At 39.1% G+C, this 21,606-nt stretch overlaps 1 protein-coding gene across 2 annotated transcripts in view; it reads left to right on the top strand.

Annotated features, from left to right (window-relative positions):
- Positions 1 to 21,606, top strand: part of DMD (dystrophin) — a 1,181,561-nt gene that overhangs the window by 159,688 nt on the left and 1,000,267 nt on the right. Inside the window, exon 1 of one of the 2 annotated variants that reach the window (XM_042035543.1) lies at positions 16,736 to 17,051. The exons of the other annotated variant lie outside the window; for it this stretch is intronic. Within the exon in view, the coding sequence (XP_041891477.1) occupies positions 17,009 to 17,051 (43 nt within the window). The 5' untranslated portion in view covers positions 16,736 to 17,008. Of the gene's footprint in view, positions 1 to 16,735; positions 17,052 to 21,606 lie in introns of those variants that run through there. 2 annotated transcript variants of the gene reach the window in all.

Consider the following 21,606-nt stretch of genomic DNA (forward strand, 5'->3'; position numbering starts at 1 on the left):
GTTTACAGTCCAGGGACTATGGGGATCACCCTGCACCCAGGCTCTTGTGCCAAAAATGGTTCATTTTACACATGGTAACACCTTGGTTTTACAGGAGTTTACAAGAGGCTGGGGCCCCAGAGGAATGTTCCTCCTAAGATCCAGCCCCCAACACCCATCATGCAGCATTTATTCCCCATTCTGCCTTCACAAAGCCTCTGAAGTCTTCCAGGAGTCAATTACAGAGACAGTGGTAGGAGAGTGAGCCAGGATGTGGAAGGAGGCTGGTGGGCAGCTGGGCATGCACACCTCCACCTCCGCTGCAGTCAGTCCCTGCATGATTAAATTGCCCCCATCTAAGGAGAGTGTTTCTGACAACATAGCTGAGTGTGGAATCTCTTATCATTATTCTCTAAATCCCTGAGCATAGTTTTTAATATTTTTGGTTTTCTCTGTTGTCTTTTTACATGCTTTTTAAAGTTCCATTAATAATGACTCTCTAGGGTCTCTCTGTATATTTTAAAACTGGTATTCCAGTCTATGTGTCTGTGTACAAGCATGCAGGTATGCACGGGGGTGGGGAGGGGAGGGGTCCCCCTTTTTTCAGTACCTCCACATCCTATCAAAGAAACATATGTAATTTTTGGGGTTTTTTTCCTCTCTGGAGCCTGGAGGAATTTTAAAACTCTCAGTTAATAGAAGAAAACCTTCTCGAATGAAAGCATCCTTTGTTAAAAATTACTCCAAAAATAAGGTTTTTTGGAGTTCTGGAATCTCATGTCCTGTTTGTCTCAAGGATGCATCTCTTTCATCGAAGTTCTTAAACTGCATTTGAATGAACTGACTGCTATTTGTACATAAGAGGATGTATTTTTGGCAATGCTTTACTTTTTGAGGGAAGTATTTTTAAAAGATGTCTTTAAGACACTGAAGGCTTACAGCTGTTTTCTAAGAATTTTCCTATGAAAAGAAATTGTTGGGATAGGCTTTTTGCAGAATGGATCGAGCAGGCAAAACCAAGCTTCATGCATCACAACCTCAGTGTCTCTTGAACTTGAAACTTAGGATTATTTTTAATGGAGTCTATAAATCTTTACCTTACGATGGTAGGCTATTTATTTTTAAATAGTGGAGGTGAGGCTGAAAGAAAACACAGTTTAAGGGTATGGAAAGATAATCTATAAGGGCATATCTATAAGTGGAAAAAGGCACATGAAAAACACCAGTGTGATTTCCACAGTGAGAAAATAGCTTAACCCTCATCTGAGCCCCAGAAGCACCCCTGTGCAACATCAATTTCTGAGTTAAGGCAGAAGAGCTTCCTCACACAAGGTGGTGCACATGAGGAGTTGTTCTGCAGTAATTGCTGAGCAGTAAATTCAAATGCAGCCTCACTTTGCACAAATTCCCTCATGTAGGCAACCACCCAGATAACTGGAAGGGAACATGGGATTCACTTGAAAGATGAGCACACCACTGTTGATGCAGACTGCCCTGAGAATATTCTAATGATATCTGTGCAGATGAAAACAGCATTGAAGGGATTTAATTTTGAGATTGCTGCTGGCAAGAACTTAACAGAAGAGCATACATTGCGATTAATATCTTTCAAGCAACTGTGTGTGTTTATAACATATCCTGTCATCAAATCATGGGAGTAATGTGGTAGTAATGCCCCGGAGGAGCCCATTAGTGAAATTTCAGAACTATATTGAGCTCTGAGGCTATTAAGTTTAGAAATGATGTAGGGGACAGATGAAGTATTCTCAGAGTAATGCCATCACGCCTTCTCAGTGTTTTCTTCTGTAGCAAGAGATTACCTATTGTGCAATAATTGATAAAGCTGATTAGGTTGAGACATATTTCCTGAATAAGGATTAGACACAGACAATTCAAAGAGTGATCGATGAGGAGTTCCCCTAGAAATGAAATTAAGAGCTGTCACCAGAAGGAGCAGATACAGTGGCTCATGACTCGCATTACCCATTGCCAAATTGTGGCTGGGCTGATGGCTGTGCATTAAGAAGCTCTGCACTGGTTCATGCAGTTTGTCAACCAGGAAGGAGATGTGCTTACCCCTTAGTGGAATAAGCCCTGGAATACTCTTGTGTATTGTGGCTACATGGAAGACTTCAGTGGTCTTAAGCTTTCCCTTATTTCTAGAAACGTTTAAATTAAGGTGCCTAGAAGCCCATTCTAGAACTAGGTATAGCAATTATCCTATTTCTGTCAAACTCCATATTGCAATGAATCCTGGAAATTTACCCTTTCCTCCCACTCTCCATGTCCATATATCTCCTCTAAAATAATCCTACAGCTGTGTATGTTTTCTTGTATGTATATATTTGTCCTTGGGTATATGTATATACATGCCCAAATGTATTTATCATTTTTTCTGTTCAATGTGAATTTTTTAATCTCTAGGGATGGTTATTTTCAATGTGTAGTAATTTCCTTCTGCTTTCTCACATTTTAATGAAGCTCTTGAGAGAAGGGAATGACACAGAAGCTTAAATAAAGTAGATTTTTTTATTATTTCAGTACCTCTGGTGATGGTATTGGAAACGAATTAACCTCTTATTCACCCATGCCATGAATTAAATTTCACAGAGATGTATATGTATGTGATGCATATTTTGGGGCTGCAGACAACTCCAGTTCTCTGTATGTCTGCTGGTAGGAAGAAGGGCGAAGAAATTAAAATGTAACATTAATAAACAAGATCTTTTTATATAATGACTATATAATTAGTAAATGTTTCTGAAGTAATATCAGTGAAAACAACCAACACAGCTTTGGAATTGGAAAGGCTGTTATCCTGTTCTAAACCCTCTTTAGAGAATTCTAAATTCTAAATTCATTCTAAATGAATTCTCTAAAGTAAAGAACAGATTTTTGATTCCTTGCAAGATTTTGGAAATGATAAATTAAGAATTCCTCTTATTCACGTCCCTACTGTTAGTATCTATCTTTTCTCCTGAATGTAAAAGTATGAACCCAATGTTTAAAACCTTTTGCAGTTTTGTCAGCACTGCATGGGAGTGATGACTATGTAGTTATGCTTTACAGAACTGGTTCTTTGTGTTTCATGTAAAGCTGTGGAAAATGTACACTGGTTTTGTACCAGATTTTTTTTAAAGACAGTTATCTTTTCTTGTTCATGCTGGGATCAATGATTGTCACTTATTAATACATCCAGTTGCTTAACTTGAAACAAGAAAATGTCTTAGAACAGGAAAAAAATCCAGAAAGTAAAAACCCCACAGAAGCCTTCTATTGATAGTTATAAAAATGACATACTGTTTTCCCTCTCACAACTGAAATGAAATGCTGCCTCCACACTGAGACTTTGAATGCTGATCTTCAGCTGTGAGCATTTTCCCAGCTAAATTATAAACCCTTGAAAGCAGGATATATGGCATAAAGGTGGAAAGCTCTTTAATATTTCGTCATGCAAACACTGCTGTACTAAAACACGCAGCACTATTAAATTCAGAGGTGGTTGTAACTACAAAAGATGAGAATAATACCAGTGATTTAACCTGTGTTGCACTGTTCCCATCAAAGCTTACCAGCACCATTTTTCCTGAGAGGCACTGGGACAGAGGAAATAAAGAAATTACTGCATTGTGGGGGTGAAAAGAGCTGCTGTAATGCTGTCTGCAGAGTGTTGCTTGGTGCTTGAAGTGGGGTACAGGTAGGTGATGTGTCCAGTTCCTTTTTGCTTTAAGAAATGACAGTGTGCCTGAGGGGACTGTCTGAGGACACCTGACATCCATACCATTTCTGCTGGTACCTAGCTCCCAGGGTAGCCAAGTGACATGAACCGTTGGCAACCACAGCATCCAGTAGCAGAGTCCCATCACTTAGCTACACACAGTGTGAAGAGGTATTTCTTGTTGCTTGTTTTGAACCAGCCACTTGCTGATTTTCTTTCTTTTTTTTCTCTCTTGTATCCAGCTCTTGTGCTAGGAGAGACAGTGAAAAATTGTTCTCTGTTCATCTTCTCTAAAGACTCATGATTTAGTACACCTCAGCTGTGTTCAGCTGTAGTCTACTTTTCCCTGTAACTTAAGTTCATACAAAATGTCCTGCTGGGTTGGAACAATGGTGCATCAAGCCAAGGATTATTTCTCCTGAAAATGGAAACAGGAGATGATAGTCAGGGAGAGCACATGAACCTGGACACTTTCTGAGATCCATTTTCTCATCTTACCCTAGCATCTGCAATCACTGTATTAAAAATGCTAGAGGTTACGTTCTGGCCCTGTTCCTTTTTAGCATCTGTTTACAGACTTGTTTTCCATCAATTCCTCTAACTCTGTTCTAAACCAGCTGATAGACACTGCCTCCATAAACTCCTTATGCAGGAAAATCCAGAAGCAGGTAGCCCACTGGCTGAAGAAATACTTTCTTTTTGTCTCTTAAACCAATTTTGCATCCTGTACCAAGTTCTTGTATTACAAGATTTGGTAAATAATTTCCTTATGGAGTTAGTTCACTCCTTCAGGCTTTTCAAGGTTCAATCCTATCTCCCCTGAGCCTTCTCCTGTAGAAACTGAAGCATCCCAGCTCTCTGAGTGTGCTCCAGACCTTTGATTGTTTCCAGTTGCTCTTCTGTAACTCCACAGCATCCTCCTGGAGGCCAGCACTGCACACAGCCCTTCAAGCATGGACACACCACAGGCTTCTGTAGCAGCAGAGCCAACCCCTCTGACTTGCTCCCAGCACACTTGGGGAAGCCCAGTATTGGGTCGGCTCTTTTTGTCCACTGTACTTTGAGAGGATGATTTTGGAAAAGTCTCCAGGATGGTGCCAGGACCCTCCTCCTGGACTCGTACCTGCTTATTTGGGTGTGAGTTCCTCTCTAGCATGGTTTAATGATTAGTCCTCAGTCTGTAATGCTGTGCTCCTTTGGTTGGTGTTCTCTGGGCAATCTCTTCCTCCTTCTCAGGTTCAGAGGACTTGCATGCTCATTCACCCTCTCCTCACCTTACCTTGAAGACTCTCCTGTAGTCATTCTTTACATGGAAGCCATTTCTACTTAGCTTTCAATCATTTCTGTTGGCTTTACTATTCCTGCTGTATCTTTTTAGTGATAGGGGAAGCAAAACAGCCCACAGTATTCAAAGTGTGAACACCTGAAGACTTTAAATAATACCATAATGATATTTTGTATGTTGCTCTCTATTTCTGTCATAGTAATGGCCACCACTTGATTTGCTTTTTGACAGCTTCTAAGATGGAGTTGATATTTTCACAGACCTTTTATAACTCCAGGATCTCTTTTCTGAGTGGTAATAACTAGTTCAGAGCTCATGCTGAGTACGTAAATTTGAGATTTCTTTTCCTCCACATATTCTCAATATTGAATTTCATCTGTCTTTTTTATTGCCCACTTGACACTCTGAGACTCTTCTGCATCTTTCTGCAGCCAACTTTCATTTTTATTTCCCTGAATACCTTAGCACTAATAGGAAACTTGAAAATTGCCTTCTTTTTCTAGATCCATGTAATGATAATTAGTGTGCCTTATATGTTGACCAGTCCTGGCTCTGATCTGTGATGACATACACATTTGAGAAAGCAGAATGCTTTTGGCACTTTTGTGTTTTAATTATTTGTTTGTTTGCGAAAATGAGTCTCTTATCCTATGACATCTCTGTTTTTTAAAGTTCTTTAATGAGGCAGTTTTGAGAATTCTTAAAAATGCATAACCGGGTTTCCCTTGACTGTGTGCTCACTGACTCACTCAAAGAACCCTACCAGACACATAAAGTGTGATTGCCCCTGTAAAATACATTTCTCCACTGACTCATATTTGCATCTGTTAATTCTATTCTTATTGCAATTTCTGAAAATTAGACTAGTACCATGATCAGACATACTGGTTTTTAGTTCCAGAAGAGGTTTTTAAAAAATGGGCATTGCATTTGGCAGTTTTTATCCAGCTATGTTGAAACAGCTTTACATAGTAGCTGGAGTACCTATTGTGTTTTCTGATGAATTTTGTACTTGAAACATGTATCATCATCACTAAATCATTTGAAGTCTACTTGTATATTTTGGCTTAAAAATATTTCTTTCAGTGATAGTAGTAGTCATTGATGTATCTGTATTCTGGTCAAGTATATCCTTATGAGAAGTTTTATATGGATACCTTTATCAAACAGGGAAAATAAGTAATTGGTGGGATTAAAGAGTGACAGAGGGCATTAATCTGAAATATTTTTTCTGTTTTTCAAAAGGAAAGTAGAAGTCATGCTTGTGCTTCATTAGTAGGGAATAAATCAGGTGTTTATACATAGGCCATTTAAAATGTTTGGCAGTGACTGGAAGTTCTGGCTGGGGCTGGTGGTTCTAACCCAAGATCCATAGAAGACCTGTGCTTTTAAAAAGAAGTGAGTGTAGGCCAGGCAAATTACCGTGAAGCAGCTAAAATAATATTGAATAAATTTAATCATCTGCAGCTCTCATAAAGCCTACAGAGGCTGTGTCCAATACCTTGTTCTCTGAATCCTTGCGCTGCTGTTGTCCTCCATATGGGATATGTTGCTCTATCTTCCATGGACTGATTAATTTTAGAGAATTTTAAATTTAACCCACTTTGTCCAATGTTAATAATCTATTTTTACTTATATAACAAGCAGAAGCCAAAATTCATTGCATGAAAGTGGTTTGAGGTGCATTTTGCTCCTGTGAGAGTAGGCACTCAGGCTGGATGTTAGATCTGTAATGGAGAAGACTGCAAAAATTTCTGTTTTCCATATTGGTTACAAGGCTGCTCCAGTTCCAATCTAAATTACCTTGTTAAACTTACATGAAGTGTTTTGTTAAAGGAAGCAGTTGTTTACACACAACACACAATCCCTTTGGATTTGTCAACCCACAGGTCTAACATGATAAGCATTTGTATACATGCTGCATAAGCAACAGGCTAAAAAAACCTCAAAACAACCAACCTGTAATTGGTGAAGAAATGAAATATTTTTAAACAATTACAATTTGAAATAATTCCCTAGAGAATAGACTTTTTAGGTTTCAAAACTCCTTAGCTGGACCTTCTCTATGTCATTATAATGAAGTGACTTGGATCACTATTGCTTATCATTAATGATTCCAAGAAAACTTAGTAATTTTTCCCATAATCTATTCTGTGTTATAAAACATCACTGAATTCAGTAAATTTTACAGATCTTATGTCATTGCCATCAGAGCGTACATCTTCACTGGAATGTATTTAGTAAGACTGAAATCAGCAGGCAGAGTGAGGGAGCACTATGTGGTTCATCTTTTATAACTTCAGTCCATGTTTTCTTTCCTATATTCAGTTCAGATTCACAGGTAACTTCAGCTGGCAGAGGTTCCAAGCCAACAGACAGATTAGTGAGTGGCTGGATGTTTCCCAGTCTTCTAAAAAGTCCATGCCTTCAGGTGGAATGTGTGTCTCCAGAAAAGCTACATGAATTTTAATGTAATATATACAGTGATAAAGGCCCTTGCAAATTTCAGTCTGTAATCAGAGTGACTTGAAGCCCCGAACCATCATTTTGATCTCCTTTTCTGTACTCCAACTACTATTTAGAAAACTATTTAGAAAAATCTGAAAAAAAACATGAGTCACTCTGTACTTATCTCTGAAATAAATTACCTTATTAAGATCTATTTATTTTTAGTGAGATTTTGCCATTCTATTATTTTGCTGAATAGGATGTGTAATTTGCCCAGTAAAAACTTGCAAATTTTCAAGAAGAGGAAATTTTTCATTTTCTTCTCTACTAGATGGGTGAAAATTATGCATGCTTTCCACCTAAAGGTCAGGCACTACCTAAACTGCTTGACAAAGCCTGTTATTTAAACAAAGCACTTCAGTTCACCAGTGTAATTCATCAGTAACTGAGTACCCTATATTTTGGGTGATAATAAGATGGAAAATATTACAGATAGAGAGTCAGACAGATAGATACACCAGTCTTTTGAAAAGACACAGAGTATCTGCTGTTGCCAAAAGAGAAATGAAGCATACCTCTTGTATTTAGCAGTAGATAGAAATATTATAGCAAGGAGGAAAGACTACAAATGCAGAAAGGAAAGAGAAGAATTTTTCAGGTTTTGAATTATTTTTTCCTCATGTGTTAGAAGTAATTATCAAACACTGCTCTAAGGAAATATACTAGCAGGTCTTTGGTGTTACTGATCTAATCACATGAAAATATTATGAGCACTCTCCATACTAAATGTCTGATCTCCTTAATCTTATAATGCTGTGGATCCTATGTATTTGAATTTACCTGAGAGTGGACTAATTTCTTTTGGGCCTAATGAATAATCTGGTTCTAGTCATGTACTACTAACCCTGCCAGAATACAAGAAAGAAAAACATCAATATGATTAAATTTAGGAAGGAATTTCCTGATAAAACCAGATTCTTTCATAGGACAATAATCTTGAGCACTTTTTAAAAAATTATTTATGTTTCTACAGAGTCAATTACCTGTTTTTAGTGGAAAAAAATGTCATAGTGATACTATTACTCAGAATTTATTGGCAGTTACTTGTAAGGCAGTCTCATCCTGGCTTTGTGCCCTCCTAATCAACATTGGCCAGTTTGGCAGGGAATTGGTCTGCAGCACTAGTTGTATCCAGAGTGTTTTTTGCTTTAAGTAAAATGTCCTTGGTTTTATTTTCTGTAGGTTTATTTTTACATTCCCCTAGCACATTTTTGGGTTTAGAGACTTATTTTTTAATCACAGTTCACTTGCAGCAGCATCATTTTGCAATCATCTTGCCATTCTTAATGTCATCTCTGCAGGCTTGCATTAACTTGAGTTTGCCATCATCTTGATGTACTAACCTGCATATAGACCTGTACAGAAATAATTTAACATTCATCCTAGTGTGTGCAGCAATGTTTCATTAGACTTAACTAACATAATTTTGTCATCATAATTTGCTGTCATAATAGCCCAGTCTTCACAAATTTAATGTGACAGTCTTTTGCCACTGTAACTAAGGCTTTGAGCAATTGCCATCCAGGGAGACTTAGGATGAAATCAATGTAATTAAAACACAGACCCTTAATAGTCCTGTACTTTAAGCAGTTTGTCATCTCTCTCAAACAATAATTAAGCAGGCTAACAGCACTTGTTTAGCTTGTAACTGTTTTCTATGTAGGAAATGGAAAAAAAAAAGGGGAAATTGGACAATGAGTGACTGACAGAACTGTTAATAGAATTTAGGTTTCCAGATTGTCAGTGTGTGTTGCTGTATCCATTGGGTTGCTCTCCTTTCACAACACAATTATTTTGTGTATGAGGTGTATGCAAACTTGAACTCTATCTGACCAGTCATATTATCTAGTCTGTAAATCTCATGTGAGAGAGTTATAGAAATACAGAGATGAAAGGCATTTAGATTTCTTCTGCTGCAAGGGTTGAGATAGATCAAACACACTTTGTTACGCTCAAAAAATTTGTTAGTTTTCCTTACAAGCTTCAGCTTAAAATGGTTTGATGACCTCTGTGTGTATAAGTTTTCATATGTGTAAGTAACTTGCTACTCCCACAATTTTCTCCTAATATCAAATCTAAGTTGATTTCACCCAAATTATGTCCCTTTCCTTGAAATAAATGAAAAATAATGGGGTGTTGTGATGTCTAAATGCTGAAAGGCAGCAGCTATGTACTCATTTGCCTTTTCCTTCCAGACTAAATATGTAAAGCTCCCTCAGTCTTTCTTTGCAAAGAAACCCGCCTGTTTGAATATTTGTGATTCTAAGTGCTCTCCAGTTTATCTGTGGCTTTCATAAAGTGTTGTGTCAAAACTGGACACAGCTGAAACGTTGACTGGAGCAGAGTAAAGCCAGGCGAATACATAATGGGGTGACTGGGATAGCATAGGCGGCTGGCGCTCAAGTTGTGTTTCCCTAAAGAAAACTGTGTTTGTGTGAGCAGCCAGCACATTTGCTCTGCAAAGTGACCTTGGGTTGTCTTTGGCAGAGCTGATGCAGCTTGCCTGCAGACCTAGGTGAATTCTCTGTCTCCTACGTATGGATTGTTGACTCTGATTCATAATTACCTCTTATTGATATTCTTTACAATCAGCTTGGCATTTTTCCTCTGCTCCTTACATATTGTGTTTGCTTTTGTTTTTTAAATACCTGCTTCTCTTCTAGACTAAATTTGTTTTTGTTTGCAGTTGTTTGTTTTCAACCAGAGAAACTTTTCTTAGTAATGACATGTAGGCCTAAACAGTGTTTTCAAACATCTTCCAATTACCATTCACATTTCTCTGTTTAACTTCTTTGTCCTCATTGATGAGGTTTTAAAATTGTCTTCAACTTTGTGAAATTGGGTTCTCTTAAAAGAAGTATTAAATATGCACATGCATCCATTACTATTGCCAGTACTTGCCTCAGAGTGCACTCGCTCTGTGGCATACATGTATGTGACTGTGCCTGTGTGTATCAAAATTGGTTAATATTTCACCATTTAGATGTGATGAAAATAATCAAGTTATTATCAGTTGCATTTAAGCATTATGGAGTCTGGGATGACTTCCTTGATGACTTTGAATACCGGCTTCCCTTGGGTGAGTTGCAATGCCTTTAAGAACTGGGTAAATTTCACATGTTTTGGACCTGAGAAAATAACTGCCCCCAAGGAGTTTTCTGCCCAACTGGGAGACCTCCTGTCTTGTATCTCACTGCTGGTCTGTGGGCTCAGATTTTCTTCCTGTGGACACTGAGAAGACCGGGAGAAGAGGGACAATTTGACCTTTCACGGTCTGGACACACAACCAAGAGTGGACCAACAAAACAAAGCCAGAGAAAGGCACACCCTGCCCCACCAAGGGCAGTTTGGGGCAGGAGCCTGTTTTAGATACTCAGACACTTTCCGGATCACTTTCAGCGTCCTCTCTGTAGGTTATGTGTGATGTTTATGCTGATTGGACTGAGTTAGATGCCTAAATCTAGAGAAAAAGAAGTACTGGTTAATAAGATGCTCTCCCTTCTGGTCATATCAGCCTCCCTGGAGTGATTAAGACCAACATTTTAGAAACATAAATGAGTAATTCTAATTCCTCTTTATTACTTTGATTCCTACTTTGTATATATCAGTAATTAAAATCTTCTTCCTCTTCTCTTCTTTGTACCCTTAATATTAGTTTTTATGTAATTTGCTATCCTTTTTTACACTTTCCTTTTGATGGCTCAGTATATCTTCTGAGTAGTCTGGTCCAACTGACTCCAGTAAAGACTGATTTCATTTCTACTGGGGTGAAAGTTTCTGAAAGTTGGAGAGTTGACAGGGTTTGAGAATAAAGATTTACAAAGCATGGATATGCTAAATCTGCTTGGAACCTCACACCAAAGAGAGATCCACTAGGTAAAGAGGTGTAGTGGTTTGGTCCAAAATACTCATTACTGTTTATCTGCTGTGAGATAAGAATTAGGAGAAATGCAAAACAGGCACCAAACTTGAAAGAATATAAAGAAGTTTATTAACAGACCTAAAAGAAGAAAAAAAAAATTATACCACCTTCAGAACTCTCCTCCTCCCCCCACCTTCCTCCCTTCTCCCACTGACAATGTGAAAAGACAACCCTTAAGATGTTCAGTCTGTTACCACTTCCATAATAACCTTGTTTAGTCCATTTAGAAAGAGAAGTCTCTTCTTGCTCATGCTATGAAAACAGTATCACAACGAGACAGCTGCCCACTTCCAAATATTGTTCAGTCCATTTAGGAAGAGGAGTCTCTCTGCCTGCGTGTGAGTCCTTTCCCCCGACTTGCAGCTTTTCCCGCAACTGCTTTCGAGGGTCCACTCTTGAAGTTTTTTGGGGTACAATTTTAAGGTTGAGCCGTTCAGAAACAAAAACAGAGGCCCTTCTCCTTCCCTGGGAGCAAAGGGTCTTCATCATCTTCATCGTTAGGACTATCTCTGGGAGCATCTCTAGGAACTGAGGTTTTCTCCTTTCCCATTTGGAGCAAAAGTCCTCATCTGGTTCATCTCTACGGACTGAGGTTTTCTCCTTTCCCGTTTGGAGCAAAAGTCCTCATCTGGTTCATCTCTCCCTGTCCAAACTTCTCATGAAATTACAGCTGCGTCAGCATCTGCCTATCTCAGCGCAGGTGCTTTTGCTCACGAGTTGAACACTCCACCCCCCATATCTTCATGAAATTACAACAGGATACTCTGATATATCATAGCTTCACAACAGAATTTCAGCTTTAAGCATCTCCTCTCTCTCTTCCCTCAGGTTGTTCTTTAGCTGAAGCTTTCCAAAATGGATTGTGATTACTACTGGTTTTCTGAAGGTTACTTGTAATGTTGAATGAGCAAGAAGCCCACCCTTCCTTTTGCTAGAAGCTCTGCAAAAAAGATTAACCCCTATTTCCCACTTGGCCATGACCTGAAGGAGAGAGCTTTCCTGGGGAGACCACAAACACCGCAGTGAACCAATATGTTGGTTTGTATGTTAGAGCACATTTTGAAGCAGAAGTGTTTTGTGGCATAGAAATAAAATGATTTTTTTTTAACACACCTTGCATATGAGAGGGTTTTGTCTTTATCATTGTATTGACTACCAATTTTCTGACCATAAACTTATATTAATATATTCTTCTTTGGAAGCCAAAAGCTACTACTTCCTTCAGAAATAAGAGCAAGCTCTTTGTTTTGGTTTGGGGTTTTTCGTCTTTTCTTTTCTGGTCTGCAGAGCAAATAAGCAAGAAAAAGAACCCCTTTGCAACCTGTACTAAAATCCTCTACAATACATTCCTTTTTGAAGTAAAAATAGGCTAAGAAACAAAAGAAATAAGTTCTTCAGTGGCTCACATTGGAAAGATTTGGTTTTTTCTTTTTTTTTTTTTGCTTGCTGATTTCACGGGAAAATCAGAAGCTGACTGTTTACTTCTGTTATGATAAAGCTGTTGAAGATTTTTTTTTCCCTCTGATGCTGACATGCAAGTGGTTTGTGTTTGTTTTGGTTTTTTTCATGACAGGAAGTGAATAATAAAAAGAGTCAGAGCCAATATACCACCAGGGCAAAAACCCACGCTGCATATTAGTGCTTAAAAGAATCCCATCCCAGTTCTCCCTGCACATCACTCCCATAGTCCCTGGAGCTCAACACTTCTTCCCACACAGATAGATGTGATAGATTTGCAAATACTGGCAAGAGCACAGAGACATCTTGTTATGAGCTTAATGGCTGAACCAAGCAACAGGCTTGGACTGCCTTTATTTTTTTTTAGGTCAGCATTGGCAGTGAGTTAAAAACAGGGTGGAATAAAGGTTGAAATGCTTTCTGAAATTATAATCAAAATATCATCTGTCTTAGGTTTATGCTGTAAGCACTCTGCCTGATGTTGAGTTGTATTGGCAAACAACATGTGCCACTGGGATGTTTAAAAAGTCATTAGAGATTTGTAAATCAGTTCAGTGCAGCATGCTACCTATTTGTTATTTTCTTGTTTTATCTGCTAACAGGAAAGTAGATAGGCGATACACATGGCAATGTGGTGCGCTTTGCTTTGTTGGGGGTTTGTTAGGTGCCTGGGTCCTAGTAAATTACAGTGAGATGGAAAATTTGTTACTCTTTGGAGGTTGTTAACATGAAGTTATTTGATTTATCTATGTTGAATTGGGGACCTCTCCTCCCATATCAATTATGTCAAAACCACAATTTTCCTACTGCGTCCTTTTTTTTTTTTTCCTGACAGAGAAGTCCTGAATTTTAATGTAGCCCTTTATTATGGTACAGAAGAGTTAGAGAACTGAGAACTTGATTCCCATGTCCAGCCTAAGGTTTGACCATTATCCTCAAGTCCGAATCTTCCTCTGGTTTAGCTTACTGAGACAATAAACGTGGCTGCCAAGTTTGGATGTTGAAATCCATTTCTTTTCTATAGTCATGCTGACATACGATGAACTCGATCCCCTAAATGGTTCATGAACAGGCAGTTTATTGTTGTCCTGTTTTCAGATAGCTGCTGGCCTCCTCGGCGTTTTCTCCAGCTCTGCATTGCTGTCACGCTCATGCCGTCAGAAAGGAGATATTTTCAACTTTATCAATACTTGGGCTTTGAAAGGACTTCTCAAGCAGGGAAATAAACAGCCTCTGTGTAAAACCTTTGGTAATGGGTGGCTGAAAGTCACCCAAACCATTTCTGTGACGATGACAATTTTCTTTCATTTAACCCATTACTGATGGCAAAAGAAGAAGGCAATGTTAAACTAAAGCTGAAAGCAATCATTGAAAAAAAATACCCACTTTTATTATTCCAGATTTTCTACATTTTCCAAATTCTCTATGACTTTGAAGCTTGTTCCTTTCCCTTCTTGCAGCACAGGTTACGGTAGTCTCTGAGCACTGAGGTCAGAGCCTGCTACCTGCAGCATCTAGAAGGGAGAGTGGGCAGGTGGTCTCTGGCCACCAGCATTTATGGAGTGTACAGTAATTATTTGACATAAAGGTACAGTGAGGCCGTGCCTTGCTCTCTGTTGTTGAAGATAGAGCAGAAAGACCCTACAAATAACAAAACGTGGTGTGTAAAAACGTTCCGGGCTCCATGCAATCTAAGTGCTGGCTGGTAGGAACTGAGAGATACATTTTAAACATCTTCAGTAGGCTTGATGTTTCTCAGCGTTAGGCAGTCATAGCATTCGTAGCTGCTGAAAATAGTACTAAGTTTTTAAGAGCCTCTCAATTTCTTTGCTGCAGTCCCCCAAAACCACCACCACCACCAAACCTAGAAATCCAAACTCAACCAAAATATCCAGTATATTTGAACACTCAATTTTGTAATTTCTCTCTATGGCCCAACAAATCTTTACTCTTTCCCAACTGACTGGAGAAGCATCAATAAGAGGAAGAGAAATTGTTTCTACGCTGAAGGTATCTGCACTCCTGTGAACGAAGCAGGTGCTCTCTTGAGGCCACTGGAATTTTGAACTCTCCCAGCAAGAAGAGAGGAAGCAAACACGGATTTCTTGCATATAAGTTATTGTAAATGTTGCCACTAGACACTTCTTTGGGCTAGGTTTTAGAAGAAAATGCTGAGTAGCATTTCTTGCAAAAGCCTGATCCAAATATGCTCTGATCGTCTCAAAGCCATTGTCAGAGAGGATGAATAATCCACATGAATTTTTGTGGATTGTGACTAGAGCTGGGTGTGAAACAGACGATAGGTCTCTGTCAAGATGAAGGCCCTGTGACCATATTTAGAAACAGAGATTTATGCACCTGAAGGGTTTTGGAGAAAATGTTTTTCACCTTGAAATGAATAGAAGCCAGGAGGATAACAGTTCTGCTATCAGACACCTACCTTCAAGATAACTTTCACTTGTAGCCTTTAAGTATGTTACTGGGCCTCAGTTATTGACAGCATGTGCTATTAAGGGTGACCTTAGATATTTTAAAACAAAAAATTTGCACAATAAGCAGTTCCTTTACTTAGTTTTATCAGTCCCCTTCTCCCTCAAATAATCAAAATGCTGCTGCTGTTACAGTGTGCTCTGCTCTGCCTCAGATTATTTTCTACATCAGTTCATGACTTGCAGTTCCTGTGGGCTGCAAATTAATCCTTAGGAGTCTCCTGGCGTGCAGTGTACATGCAAGTTCTTCAGTGTATTAATTTGACTATCAGTGTAGAAAATGCCAGTGGCTGTAAGGTTATATTACACACTTCATTTTTGTGTTTATTTTTTCTGTATAATCCAGAAAATTACTTATAGACTTGTAATCAGCATGACTAGACACATTAAGCTTTAAAACTGAAAAATACCACTTTTCAGGTTTTTAAGGATAGATTTAAAAAAAAAATGAACTGTATTAAGAGTGTTCCTTCAAATGACTTTTCAAATGAAACAATTTACATGATTTAATGTGGCCTATCTCTAAAGGCCGTACATACTGTACAAAGTACATATTGTAGAAAGCAGCCTTATAAAAATCTGCTTTTAGGTGAAGGATGCAGCAGTCCTTTTCCCAAGTACTGTGTGGATGCCTGCTTTCCTTCCTGTGTAAACTAAAGAGGCCTGGCACTGAATGCAGGGGGAGAATATCAGCCCAGGTCCCACCTGTTTGAGATTTGGGAGCAAAGGGAAGTTGCCACTGTTAGGAAGAGAAAGTGACAGGCAGCTTGTGTACACTCCCTCCTCTGCTTGCTCTGCAGCTCCTGGGCTCTGTATAGCATTAGTACTGCGTGGTTTTGTTGGGAGTGGAAAGGTCAGTTGTAAGTCAATAGTTCTTTTTTTTTTTTTTTTTTCCTGTTTATGCAGCTGCTGACTTACCACAACTTGTGTTAGCATTTACACATTTAGTTTGGTGACAACACTATTTTAGTGTTTGTTTATTTTTTCCCCTGCTCAGGAAGGAGGCTGAAATCCCAAAAGTCAGGGAGGGTTGCTGCTCCTCTTCCAAAAAGGGAGGAAGCTGTCTGGGGATGGGCTGGGGGTCATTTGCTGGGAAGGAAGAAAATTTATTTCATAGGGCTCTCCGGGGAGCTGCGCAAAGGGAGCAGTAAATATCTTCACCCCACTTTGTGGCCTAAATGTTCCTGGGGAAGCTGCAACACATAATTTAAATCCATTGCACATGCCACCCTGGAAGCAGAGCCTTATATGTCGAGTGCATGGGCTGTCCTATTATGGGAAATCAACTTTGTTTTGAGGGAAGCACAGAGCATTGCTTCTGCGCAGGTCCTGGAATTTGAAACATTTAGGGGCCTCCAAAGAGCACTGGCATTAGTTACCATGCCGGCTGGGTGGAAGTGAGGATCCCTGCCTCTCCCTGCCTGGGACGCCGCAGACCCTGCCGGCAGCCAGCCCAGCCAGCATCCCACCCTGGTGATTCCTGCCCTCTCCTCTGCAGAGCTGCTGGGGCTTGTGCGGGGACACATCTGGCATTATGCAGGGACAAGCCTAATTCAGCAAAAGCTACTGGAGCAGCAAAGTTGGAATATACTTTGCCAAGAAATATTTTGCTGTTGTTTTCTTTTTCCTCTGTTTTGTGGAGAGATTTCATGTCTGCTCACATGCTTTGGTATGAGGAAGTGGAAGATGATTGTAAGTATGAACAGACTGACATAATTTATCACAATATTCACTTTGACAGAGCAGTGTAGTGCTGCACAGCCCACTAACAGCATGCATTTTTAAATATTTATTTTCCAAGTCTAAAGGAGAGCACCAGAGGGGGAAAATAAAGTGATTTTTTTTTTTTTCTCTGTTAGGGGGCTAATATCCTTTACATTATATATAAAAGAAGTCATCTTGAAATATTACCCAGCTCTCCTTTGAAGAAAAACAACACATTTCTTTCTGAAGTTCAACAGTTACTAAAACATGGGGTTAAAAAAGTGAGAATTGAGGAGACACACCAATACACTTGAAAAAAGTGTCATTATTCTAATAATTTGGCAACACATTAAAGGAGTAATCAGTTTCTTTGAACTGTAATGGCAGAGGCAGTTTCATTGCCTAATATTAACTTACAGGGTAAGAGAGCTCTTCTCTGGTCGCTGAACTGTCTGGTATCAGCTGAATGAGGGGGTGTCAGTTTAGTTCGAAGCAAGCAGCAGCTGAGCTCTCCCATGCACGTCCCAGAAACAAAACAGGCATCTTCTCCAGACTTGCACTTGTTTGTTGGTTTAAAACTAACCTTTATGTGCAATAAGAAGAAAAACAGAGGATGCCAAGAGCAGGAGACTGAAGAGAGCCAAGAATGAAAGAATGACAGAGAGTTTTAAAATCCATCTACCATGCTCCCAGATGATCTTTCTTCTTCCTCCCGCACCCAGGCTCTCAGGACAGATTGTGCCAGTGAAAAGAGAAGTGTCAGTATTATCTGGACATAATCTATGGTCTCTGCCCCCTGTTTATAACCTATTTTGGCTCTTCATCTTCCAGCTTAGTTCTGTATCTTTATAATAATAGAATTTCTGTTTTTCGCTATTTTCTGATCATAAAAGGCAGGGGAATACATACATGCTATCATTTATTCCCATAGCATATAATAGACTGCATGGTCCATGTGATGAAGGCAGTCTATAAATAAGATTAAATTTTTTATGTTTGACAGGAAGGAAGCTTAAAACAGGAAATTTCAAGGTGCAGTTGGGGTCTTATGCCATATTTGTTTTCCCTTTTTGCAAGATGAACTCAAACTTTATTTTTTTACACAATAAGTAAAACTTAAATCAGCTATAAATTTTCCAGATGGTTTCGTACTTCTAAGAGAGCTCCTTCAGTGATAACACCTTTTACTTATTGGACATGGTCTGGAAATTCAAGTGAGGTAGAATAGGGAGATCATCGTTATCACATATTGAATAATTATGAGAAAGTTTTCTTGACTTCTGAAATAGTGGGGGTACATTTGGGAAGAAGAAATGTCTTTGGTTTCTCGGGCTTTAGTTCTGGTTAGCAAGAGGAAGACTGCACCCTCTAGATTAAGCCACATAGTGCCCAACATTTTTCAGCACTCCTCTTTGGAGAGGAATAAGGAGAATTTGTTTTCCTCACTTTTCTGTATACTTTCTCTCCAAGGGAATCACTATATCATCCCAGATTTCTTGTCCTCAGCCTTTGGGAAGAGATGGTGCTGCAAGGAAAGTTGCACAGGTGCTTGCTAAGTAAGGGGGAAAGATATTTGCTACTTAGTTCAAAAGTTTTAATTTCACTCTGAAGAGGTAGTAGATTAGTGGATGAAAGAAAGAAAAAAACCAAGTTGTTGTAGAGGTTTTGTAAAATAAGAATAGAAACCAGAGTTGCATCTAGCAGATGAATAGCATTCATGACAAGAGCTATTAAATCACTTGCTAAATTGTGTTATGTAACTATGCCCAGATCTAAAATGAAAGGGTGATGTCCTAGCACTTCTTGGGAGTTACTTAGCTGCATGGATTTCCAGGATTTCCTCAGCTGTATCCTCACTCTTTTAAAGAGAATGACATTTTTCTTTTCAAAAATTTGTATAATATTTTCGAGGGGTTTGTATAGTTTTATTTTAATAAAAATGGGAAAAATTGTACCTGCACTTTGTGACAAGGTGTGCCCAAAATAATGTTCCCAAATTTGATCACTGCCTTCATTGAGGACATGTCACATCTCCTACTTGTTGCCTATGATTCCTTTGCTTCTCTTTCTATATTTGATGAAAACTTTTTGCTCTTAGAGGTGACAGTGGCTACTTACACCTTTGTATTGTTTTTTAAATCCATCCTTTCTCTTTTCTTGATGGCCCCTCTTCAAGCCTTCATCCACCTCTGCACTCACATCTTCCCTTTTGTATTCTGCTCTCCCCTGCGCCACAGCAGTACAGACGGGTTCGTCTCACTTTAGCTGAGAATGACCTTTGTGAAAATATAAAGGTATTTATTCATGGCCGAGGGCCTTGCTTTCTTTCCTGAGCTGTTCAGTGTTTACTTCTTCCTGAGTTAGACTGGAAACTCCTTGGGGCAGTGGCTGTCTCTTCCTTGATTTCTGCAGAGTCTTTGACAATGACACCTAAATAATAAAGTGGTGGGGAAATGAGATATCATAAATTTCATTTTGTTTTAATTAAGATGAGATTACTGGGAACTTCATTTCAGAAGCCAGTCTGCCTAGGGGATTCAGTATCATACGCTGTATTTCTTCCTTCTAGCAGATCTAATCCTCTTTCTGTGTCCTTATTTTGACATGGAACCAAATTCTGCTTGCAGTCACACACAGGCATCCTCTTTCTCTGCTTGGATTTGCACAAAGTAGTGACTAAAAATAGAATTAATCATCCAGCATGGAAAAGAAATTAATCCTGACTGAAAGTTGGTGGCCACAAGGGGTCTCTTACAGGATGCCATGGGTGTACTGTAGCAGGGGTCCATCCAGGTTCATGCCTCAGCTCAGATCAGAAATTCCTGAAGTGAATTCCCAGATGTTAGATTCCCTGCTTATGACTGTGCACCAGAGCACAACCCAGAGGGTATGCCCTGCATCCCTTTTGGAGGAAGCTGAACTCAAAGACACACTCTGGGTTTGGCTGGTGGGCACAGACTCGCCGTGGGTGTGTGGGCCACCGGGGTCACACCAAAGCTCCTCCAGAACAAGCCCTGTGACACACCTTGCAGGGAAATGCTGGCTTGGCAGGCTGCTCCTGCCAGGCCACATGAACTGCTGTGGTCCAAGACAACCCAGGGAGATACAAGGAGCATGACAGCAAATTTCTTTGGATTTTGGATGTAAGGAGAGAACTTGGAAAGTCACACCCTAGCTGGTGCAGGAGGGTTCTTCGTCCTGTCTGCTCCTATGTGGTGTCTGCTCCCTCACCCCTGATCCTCAGACTGCCCATGGGTATCACAGTTGCCCATGGATCTTTCCAACAGAGTTATTGATCAGGGGACTATATTCAAGGAATGGGAGTTTAAGACCATGCTACATACTGTGAAAATTTAAACTTTTTTTTTAAAGGAAACAAGTCCATTATGTTACTAATAGAATAGTTACTGATAAGATCATGCTATTTATTACTGAAAAGGTACAGTCTTTCTAGAAAAAGGTTAACCCTAGACTAATAATGTGAAATTGTTCAAACCACAGAATTGTCCATGGGGTTAAGTGTTTTCAAATGATCTCCAGAGGAAACAGGATTAGACTCATATTTTTGTCATGGATTACTGTGAGACAAAATCACATTGAATGGTATTGTGAACCAAGCAGCCTCGATTTGAAAAAGCTGACTTGTTGGTTTTCACAGTACCTTTTCAATTAAATGTTACCCCAAAGCTTAATTATCATTTAGGAGGATAACTATTGTACTGTGTTATTGCTAACTGCTGGATAAAGACTCCTCAATAAATTTAGTGGAACTTTATAACATCACATTGCTGTCAAAGAGGATGCATTTGTGGTAAGACTGTATCACTGCCAGGGGAAGCAGAACAGCATTGGGAATTTTAAATAATTGTGCCTTATCAAAGACTGAGCTTTGTGGAAAGCAGAAATAAGGGTTAGTGGAGTGTGGCTTTCCAGAACGTCTTGCCAACTGTGCTGCACAAGGGAACAAGATCCTTCATCTTCCCAGATAAACACATGGAGCAAAGGAGTTGTTTGGGTTCAGAGTACTCGCTGCAGAGACCACAGAGACTTTCCTTCTAGGTTACTTACTGCATGTGCAACAAGTCAGAACATTTTTAATTATGTGTTTTGAAGGACAGATAAGCTGCATTTTAAGAAAGTCATAATTTTTCTTGGTTCATCTTGCGAGTCATATTATGGGATATTATTTAGAGCATGAGGCTGATAATATTTGAGAGGTTTTCTGATCCTTTCTCTAATTCTGTATTTTTAAAGTAATCCATATGTGGTGTATGCAGTCTTTTATTCTGAAGAGCAAAATACAGTTTTTAAATATTATGAGCATGTGTAGGAGAAAGAAATAATATTATGTGAGCAAAAGCATATATTCTTGTAATTTTGGATATGTTCATACAAGATAAAAGTTAAGATATCAGATTTATACTTAATTTCTTTCTTGAAGCATTTTTAAGGGATCATCATTTTCAGCAGAAACAAAGTAGCATAATTTCAATGATAATAAAATAAGAAGATATAGTGTAAAAGTATCCTCAAAGAAACCATT

Source organism: Corvus kubaryi, unplaced genomic scaffold, assembly GCF_017639235.1.
Source record: "Corvus kubaryi isolate FWS band 111438036 unplaced genomic scaffold, C.kubaryi_AGA036_p1.0 133, whole genome shotgun sequence".
In the NCBI taxonomy this organism is placed as follows: Eukaryota; Metazoa; Chordata; class Aves; order Passeriformes; family Corvidae; genus Corvus; species Corvus kubaryi.